This window comes from Coregonus clupeaformis, chromosome 9 (genome assembly GCF_020615455.1).
Source record: "Coregonus clupeaformis isolate EN_2021a chromosome 9, ASM2061545v1, whole genome shotgun sequence".
In the NCBI taxonomy this organism is placed as follows: domain Eukaryota; kingdom Metazoa; phylum Chordata; class Actinopteri; order Salmoniformes; family Salmonidae; genus Coregonus; species Coregonus clupeaformis.
The window spans coordinates 10,626,452-10,635,790 of record NC_059200.1 but is presented as its reverse complement, the minus strand read 5'-3'; the positions used below and the strand labels follow the sequence as shown (position 1 = coordinate 10,635,790).

The window sequence follows — 9,339 nt, the reverse complement described above, 5'->3', positions numbered from 1 at the left end:
CACAGCATATGTTATCATGCAACTCCTGGAGTCTTTGTGCAGTGAACTGTATATTATTTAAGACCAGAGTCACAGGGTCCTTAACAACATGTGACATTTGATCAATGGAGAAGTATCTAGTGAGCTTTAGTAACCTCAAGGGATTAACAGACATTTGCAGGAGAATCAATGTCAGGAGAGATGATCCAGGTGATATTGCTCACCACAGAGACAGACAGAAATTTGGTTCAGTCAAAAGCAAGCTACTCTACCAGGCAAGGGGCCATCAAATGTTGCAAACAGAGCAGTACCTTCACCTGCAATTTCACTAAGGAGTTTAGTTTATTAGGATCCATATTAGCTACCGCACATGCAGCAGCTACACTTCCTGGGGTCAACATAAAACATACAAATACATGACATGGTACAGAACAGAGTTGTGACAAATGCAAGTCATGCAAGTGTGCATTCCTGTTAAAGCCATAGCAACCACTTTTCCTGCTGTGGTTTCCATATATAGTGCGATACTACTTCAAGCATCTACTTATTTCAAGCAGTCATTTTATTGTCTCAGCTGAATAGACAAATGAAACTCAAAATAACGTTACTGTACGTCACTGCTCCACATTTAATTTTAAATCAACATAAGAAAATTGGTACAGTATATAAAACATAGCCAAAATGCTTCATAATACATTTCCAAGGGGCCATAGAGTGCAATTCTCTATGTACATTTGATTTGAAAAGTATGTACAACTGTCCTGCTTCTCTCACATCCCTCTATTTGAACTGGTTATCGATGAGGGTGCCTTTCATCTTGGTTGTCTTTGCCTCCAGTTCAGCCTGTTGATATAAATAAAATTATAAAGGCCCAGGCAGACAACATTCTATTTTTCCTGTGTTTTGTATCATATTGTACAACAGCTGATGAAACTAACACTGTAAAAGTCTGAACCAAATTTGACCAGTGTTATTTCCTGATAGTACAATCTACACAGGACCTTCTAAATCAGCAGGTTTTGCATGGGTGGAGATTTGGCTTGCCTGGTGACATCACCAGGCGGTATACATTTTATTATAAACTGGGCGGTTTGAGCCCTGCATGCTGATTGGCTGACAGCCGTGGTATATAAAACGGGTATAACAAAACATTTATTTTTACTGCTCTAATTACGTTGGTAAATCAGTTTATAATAGCAATAAGGCACCTCGGGGGGGTTGTGGTATATGGCCAATATACCACGGCTAAGGGCTGTATCCAGGCACTGCGCGTTGCGTCGTGCGTAAGAACAGCCCTTAGCCGTGGTATATTGGCCATATACCCCACTCCCCCGGGCCTTATTGCTTAAATAAACCATTAACAAAGAGAGTTCCAAACCTCTGCCAAGCTATTTGTTTCTTTTTGACAATTTTAAAATGGGAAACTATTACAGTAGGGTACTAAAGTGTTAGCCAGAAATGATTTGATGTTGAGATAACAGTTGCATTGGGCCTTTAAAAGGAACATGTAATATTTTAGCCATTATTATGATTTCCTCATGGGTTTTTTTTAAGGACACTGCTTAGAAAAGGTTAGAATGGCTTTATATTGCTTCTTACCTTATCATAATCCAAAAAACATCCATTGCCAGGATGTGAAGAAGTTTGTATTGCTAATGTTATTGCTATTGTTGTCAACTTTGTGAATGAGAACCAATTGTGATACAGGAAGTTGTATACACAACAGCCTGAATGGCTAGTTGGGATTTTTTTTTTAAAGAGCTAATTTGCAGCGTCACGCAGCGTTCTAAACAATATATTTTACTCTTGTGGATTTCTATTCCTTTGCTACTGCTGGTATGTACAGTGCATTCGGAAAGTATTCAGACCCCTTGACTTTTCCACATTTTGTTACGTTACAGCCTTATTCTAAAATGGATTAAATTGTTTTTTCCCCCCCCTCATAAAAACGTAAATATCACATTTACATAAGTATTCAGACCCTTTAATCAGAACTTTGTTGAAGGACGTTTGGCAGCGATTACAGCCTTGAGTCGTCTTGGGTATGACGCTACAAGCTTGGCACACCTGTATTTGGAGAGTTTCTCCCATTCTTCTCTGCAGATCCTCTCAAGCTCTGTCAGGTTGGATGGGGAGCATCGCTGCACAGCTATTTTCAGGTCTCTCCAGAGATGTTCAATCAGGTTCAAGACTGGGCTCTGGCTGGGCCACTCAAGGACATTCAGATACTTGTTTATGTGCTTAGGGTTGTTGTCCTGTTGGAAGGTGAACCTTCACCCCAGTCTGAGGTCCTGAGCGCTCTGGAGCAGGTTTTCATCAAGGATCTCTCTGCTCCATTCATCTTTCCCTTGATCCATCCCCACAGCATGATGCTGCCACCACAATGCTTCACTGTAGGGATGGTGCCAGGTTTCTCCAGACGTGACGCTTGGCATTCAGGCCAAAGAGTGCAATATTGGTTTCATCAGACCAGAGAATCATGTTCCTCATGGTCTGAGAGTCCTTTAGGTGCCTTTTGGCAAACTCTAAGCGGGCTGTCATGTGACTTATACTGAGGAGTGGCTTCCGTCTGGCCACTCTACCATAAAGGCCTGATTAGTGGAGTGCTGCAGAAATGGTTAACCTTCTGGAAGGTTCTCCCATCTCTACAGAGGAACTCTGGAGCTCTGGAGCTCTGTAAGAGTAACCATCGGGTTCTTGGTCACCTCCCTGACCAAGGCCCTTCTCCCCCGAATGCTCAGGTTGGCCGGGTGGCCAGCTCTATGAAGAGTCATGGTGGTTCTAAGCTTCTTCCATTTAAGAATGATGGAAGCCACTGTGTTCTTTGGGACCTTCAATGCTGCAGACATTTTTTGGTACCCTTCCCCAGATCTGTGCCTCGACACAATCCTGTCTCAGAGCTTTATGGACAATTCCTTTGACCTCATGGCTTGGTTTTTGCTCTGACATGCACTGTCAACTGTGGGACCTTACATAGACAGGTGTGTGCCTTTCCAAATCATGTCCAATCAATTGAATTTACCACAGGTGGACTCCAATCAAGTTGTAGAAACATATCAAGGATGATCAATGGAAACAGGATGCACCTGAGCTTACTTTTTTGAGTCTCATAGCAAAGGGTCTGAATACTTATGTAAATAAGGTATTTCTGCTTTTTACAAACCTGTTTTCACTTTGTCATTATGGGGCATTGTATGTAGATTGATGAGGAAATGTTTTTATTTAATAAATTTTAGAATAAGGCTGCATGGTAACAAAGTGTAGAAAAGTCAAGGGGTCTGAATAGTTTCCGAATGCACGGTGTGTAATTTACATTCGGCACTAGTTGCAGGTTGAAATGTTACTTGCATAACCTTTGAGTGTATGACCAACACAGACTACAGTTGAGTGGGTGTGAACACTGGGTAACTGAGTCAGAAATCCTATTAAGATCACACACTAGGATCAGGATAAAGCTCAAACACTTGACAGGAATGGAATTGGAATCCTCACCAGCTCTTGGAGTCTCTTCTTGCTCATCCCCTTTCTTTCCAACTGCTTCTCAATCACTTTAGCATTCTGGGCATATGAGTCAGCAATTTCTCTCTGAAGAAGATGAAACGGACAATAGTATGTACTGTATAATCATCTCTACTGTTTTTGAGCACATGTTCATCCAGCCAGCAACAATCATTTTGACGTTGGGAGAATGACTTGCATATAATCTTCAGGTTTAAGATTAGGCTTCAGGCTGAAGATTAAATTAAACAATTCAAAATTTGGTCTCCAACACGCACATGCACACACACAAAGAGAAACACCATAAATGCAAACCTACCGCCTCAATTTCCTCTTCCTCTTCATCAACGGTAGACACGGTGACAGAGCTGAATTTCCCCATGTCTTTGGTCCTTTTTGTCATCATTACCTGGTATAAGGATTAATAAAAAACGCTAAATTCAAAGAAAGGAACATTTCTCTCTGATTTTTCCTCATTTAAGTTATAGCAGTTGGGCTATCAATGAAGCGTGGGAACATAAATGGGATTTCATGTCCTGTCTTTGTCTGCTCAGAAATACTGACTGGCAGCACAATGGACAGATTTAACACACTAAGCTTTTACACTTTTCGGACCAATCATGTAATAAAAAAGCAATTACTATGTAATGAATGCAAATTATTAGTTTAACTACAAAACTAAAAATCTGAGGAAACGTGTCACATACCCTGACTTTTTTAGGAGCCTCTGGCTTTTGACTGTAGACACTGGTGTTCCCAATCCCAAGTCCAAACTTGACAACAGCTCCATCAACGATGAATGTAACTGGGGTATTCTTCATTTGGTGTTGATAGAAAAGAAGTAGGCCACACCTGTTCAGAAAGACAGAGCAAAAGATGACAGAGGTCAGCCAGTCCATTTTGAAATGTAACATTTGTATTCTTTTCTGTTCACTTGAGTTTACTCTTCCATTTTCTTAAAGTTCTGTGTGTTAGATTTATATTGTGGCTGAGAACAGAGGAGCGGTTCTCAGAGGCTTTGGATGAGGACCAAAGAACAGCAGGAGAGAAGAAATAGGTTACATCAAATCAAAATTTATTTGCCACATGCGCCGAATACAACAGGTGTAGACATTACCGTGAAATGCTTACTTACAGCCCTTAACCAACAATACATTGATTTCTTAATAAAAAAGTAAAATAAAACAACAACAAAAAGAGCAGAAGTAAAATAAAATAACAGTAGGGAGGCTATATACAGGGGGGTACCGGTGCAGAGTCAATGTGCGAGGGCACCGGCTAGTTGAGATAATATGTACATGTGGGTAGAGTTAAAGTGACTATGCATAAATAATGAACAGAGTAGCAGCAGCGTAAAAAGATGGGGTGGGGGTGCAAATAGTCGGGGTAGCCATGATTAGCTGTTCAGGAGTCTTATGACTTGGGGGTAGAAGCTGTTGAGAAGCCTTTTGGACCTAGACTTGGCGCTCCGGTACTGCTTGCCGTGCGGTAGCAGAGAGAACAGTCTATGACTAGGGTGGCTGGAGACTTTGACAATTTTGAGGGCCTTCCTCTGACACCGCCTGGTATAGAGGTCCTGGATGGCAGGACATGTAACTGAACAAGAGTTATAAATAATATTACAGCATATAACAACAATTATATTAGTGACTTTTTGTTCTCAAAGTTGATTAAGAGTAGGCTATTTGGCCTAAAGTTCAACTGTGAGAGTTAAAATCACTCATATTTAAATTATACTGTAAAAATCAAACTTACTTTCCGCATTTCTTGCGATACTGCCTTTCAATTCCCTCTGCCCTGTGATGAAAAAAACAATATCAATCTGCATACGTTTAATATTTTGGGCATTTTTTCAGAAACACATTTACCAACCGAAATTGCATAGGCTAATTCCACAAAGCAATTTCTCAACACATTTGAGATCAAACTGATGAATTATGATACAGATGGATGGTGTGGAAGGCTCATCAGCATGATATCTAGATAGTAGACCGAGACAAGTGGTGAACTTTTCAGTACCTTTTTATGTAAACATTCTCATCATCTTCTACATTACAGAACTTATGTGCATGTTTGGCAGCATCTATTACTCTTGCTTTGTCTCGTGGCCGCATGGGTAGTTTCTCCAGTTGACAGTCTGTAAAAACAAGGGAAAATAACATTTACTTCATTTAGCAGACGCTCTTATCCAGAGCGACTTACAGTTAGTGAGTGCATAAATGTTTACCCCCATACTGGCCCCCCGTGGGAAACGAACCCACAACCCTGGCGTTGCAAGCGCCATGCTCTACCAACTGAGCTACATGATGTCAGTTTCGTGTCCTAATACAATATTTGACAAGTATGCAAAAACGGACGGCATTTTCTCTATGGTAGCTCAAGATTGTGAATCCATAAACTGAACTATGTTAAACCAAGACAATATAAAAAGGCTGAAACAGAACACATCTTTCTCCACCTCCATGTTATAGCTGAGCAGTAGGCATCCAAAATAACCCGACACCTTGTCTGCTTACTCAATACTCACGGGAAATAACATTTCACCCTGTAAACAGCGTGTGATACTGATGGTTTAAGATCAACGAAAATAGATGCACTAAAGCTGTGGTGTGATGAAATATTTGAAAGCTTTCTCCTGTCTAGATTATTGACTGTGAAAAACCTCAAATGTAATTTCTCTGCCTCTTATCAGCCTGTGTGACACAATGGCCGGGGTAGCTACTGTTGGCTAGAGCTAAGTTAACATTTGTGGTGGTTGCAGCAAAGTTAGCTAGCTAGCTACCTACCTACCTACCTACCTACCTAGGGCCACGCTTACCCGGAAAACTAGCTAGCTCTCTCTGCCATGTTATTCTTGATTAACTAGCTAGGTATAGATCAAACACATACCTTTATATACACCCTTTGAATACTAGAGCTAGTCAACGTTTGCTAACTACCTAGGCTAGCTAGATAACTGTGCTAACTAGTTAGCTACTCACCGAGAACCAACACCATTTGCCCACACAGACAATAATACACATGAAGAGGCTTTTCTCCGTCATCGTATTCCTCTCGATCTCGGGTGTCCGAACAAACAACACTTCGTGAGACGACTTTCGGCATTGTTCCTAAAGTTAGCTACTTCAAATTGGCCAAACAGAGTAACAAAAAGTCAATAGACAAGAAACGTTTTGGTTTAGCTAGCTACGTTAGCATCGATTAATGATTACGTAGACATTAGTACGTCATATAAAGGCGTGTATTAAACGTTCCTTTTCCAGCACTCCCAATAGGTGGCGGTGTTGAAGTAAAATAAGAACAGTGAGATATTATTTGCACATTTTTAAAGTGCTTTGGTACTATTTTCACAAGTATGTTGCACATTTTCACAACTCTTAGTACAAAGCTCCAAACTGGTCACACTTGTAACGCAGCCAGTCTTTCATTCAAAATCTGTCATTCATTTGGATTTTAAACATCTCTCACCACACAACAATTGATTCAAAATATACGTTTATTGTGAAATGTAATGACAGCATTGGTTTAATCAAAACACAACATAATGGTATCTCTTCAATTTAGTCGTTTTAACTACCAGTTAATGAAATAGCAAACAATGCAAGATACGTGTTTCAAATCGCACTTAGAAGTGCTGAAAGTAATATGCTAGTACTGTAAATTACAGTAGATTACACATTTTTCACATTAGGCAATACACTTACATTGCCCAATAAAATTGACAGTAAATCTACAATTTCCATAATATCTATCCAATGTGTAATCAAAGGTTTGATCAATGAAAAAAATCCTCTACAATCATTCATGCAAAAAATAAAATAAAAATTTCAGATAGAATTGCAACATACGTTTACTGTCTGTAATCAAATGTAAGAAAATAAATTAAACAAATTAAATTAATGAAAATAAAACATAACGTTTAGCACGCATTAATTTGCATCAAGCCTGTCTTGAGCATTTGGCCATAAATTCTCATCCACATCACAGTGAATGTCGTCATTGTTCATGCACCGCGGGAAAAACCTTTTGGCATGGCAAATCCAAGCTTGACATTGGTCTGCATTGATGTCGTCGCATGCCTCATCCATGGCCAGGAGGGTGGCACGCTCATGGGGATGGCGATCGTACACCTTTCACCTCCATGCTGAAAGAAATTCCTCAATAGGGTTGAGGAAAGGAGACCCTAAACCTGCCCCCATACTTCTTTCCTCAACCCTATTGAGGTTTTTCTTTCAGCATGGAGGTGGAAGGTGTAGGATGTCAGGTTTCACCATGCAGAGGTGGTTCGGGCATGGCCCATCCCCGATGCCTGACCCACCTCTGCATGCTGGAACCTGACATTGTCCCACACAATGACATAGGTGACCCCTTCACCTTGACAGGCCTGCTCAATTTCATTGAGAAACACAATGAGGTGTGCAGCGTTGTAGGATCCAAGTAATGGCCTACGTCCTACCACACCATGTTCAGAGATAGCTGCACACATGGAGATGTTTCTCCCACGTTGTCCAGGCACTTTGACGGTTGCCCGTTGGCCGATGAGGTTCCGCCCATGGCCATGAGTTTTGGCCAGGTTGAAGCCCGCTTCATCAATAAAGATATACTTATGATGGTTCACAGCAGCATCAAGCACTATCACCCTCTAAACATATATTTTGGTTAGTTATTATTATAGTATAGTTCTAATAGGATATTGTGAAGTAGCATGTACATCAAATAGTAACAGTAATACAGTATATAGTGCTGTACCTGAACATACTCGGCCCGCAGTTGTTTCACCTGGTCTTAGTTACACCCGGTCGTTGTTTCTCTCAAAAGGCACCAGGAAAATGTTTTTCATAGATACCTGGTGACTCTTCAAAAGGCATTGTTGGTAAGCTGATGGATGCCACATTGGCAAAGGTGTCATCGTTCTCCTCAATGGCCTGCTTTATTTCGGACAGCAGTATGTCATTCATGGCCCTCACCATTTCCACCACTGTCCACTCCTGCTGGTTGGTCAGCACACGGCCACCACCATGGGGCCATCTGTCAATTCTGTGGGTAGAACAGAGTATACTGTCAATAGATCATACTGTAAGAATAATGTAACATGTTTTGTGAATTTACATGCATTACAATATGTCATTTACTGTAAATGTAATGGTAAAGCATAGTGCATATCCTGCAGACCTACTGGTTTTCTTGGCAAAATGTTCTCATGATCGAATTGACAGTTGATCTTTTCAGATTGGGGTGAACTAATCTGTCAGTCTCTGCCATGGTAAGGCCTCTGTTTAGCACATGGTCAACGACGATGGCCCGGACTTCATTAGACACAACAGTTCCCTGCCGTCTGCCCCCCTCTCTCTGATGACCACTTCTTTGAAGGGGCCCATGCCTACCTCTGACAGGTCCCTTGTCCACGAGCTCTTTGATTTCATCCTCTCCCTTACTGTCTATCCTTCTCCATGTTGAAAGAAATTGTAAGTGTTCACACACACCCTTTTACATGTATATGGTGACCAATTGTAGTTACCACTATGTGAAATCAATTAGCAATGACGAGTAGAGACATTTGAAACCCCCACCACATTTGAAACCCCACCTCTTTAAGGAACACTTGGGATAGGATAAAGTAATCCTTCTATTTGTTACATTGGCAGAGTAATTGTATGAGTGGATGTTCAGCCAATGCAATGTGTGTGTGTGTGTGTGTGTTTGAGAGAGAAAGAGTAAGTGAGTGAATGAATGAGTGAGTGAGTGAGTAAGAGAGAGAGAGAGAGAGAGAGAGAGAGAGAGAGAGAGAGAGAGAGAGAGAGAGAGAGAGAGAGAGAGAGAGAGAGAGTGTGTGTATGTACTGTATGTGCTCTGCACTGCATG

At 41.0% G+C, this 9,339-nt stretch overlaps 1 protein-coding gene across 1 annotated transcript; it reads right to left on the bottom strand.

The window, feature by feature from the left end:
- Positions 1-587: 587 nt before the first annotated feature.
- Positions 588-6,691, bottom strand: steep1 (STING1 ER exit protein 1). The gene is made up of 7 exons (XM_041885921.2): positions 6,459-6,691; positions 5,497-5,614; positions 5,233-5,274; positions 4,185-4,329; positions 3,797-3,886; positions 3,472-3,564; positions 588-822 (listed from the first exon to the last, which is right to left on the bottom strand). The coding sequence occupies exons 1-7, from the start codon at positions 6,580-6,582 to the stop codon at positions 760-762; spliced, it is 675 nt and encodes a 224-aa protein (XP_041741855.1). The 5' UTR covers positions 6,583-6,691; the 3' UTR covers positions 588-759.
- Between the last annotated feature and the right edge of the window lie 2,648 nt (positions 6,692-9,339).

What these genes read in the sequence shown, in the direction of transcription:
- steep1 (XM_041885921.2), bottom strand. Translation starts at nt 6,582, where the DNA reads ATGCCGAAAGTCGTCTCACGAAGTGTTGTTTGTTCGGACACCCGAGAT. An exon ending in GAGAATGTTTACATAAAAAG is followed by an intron (nt 5,275 to 5,496) that starts GTACTGAAAAGT and finishes TTTTCATCACAG; the next exon opens with GGCAGAGGGAATTGAAAGGC. An exon ending in AGAAGAGACTCCAAGAGCTG is followed by an intron (nt 823 to 3,471) that starts GTGAGGATTCCA and finishes TTATATCAACAG; the next exon opens with GCTGAACTGGAGGCAAAGAC.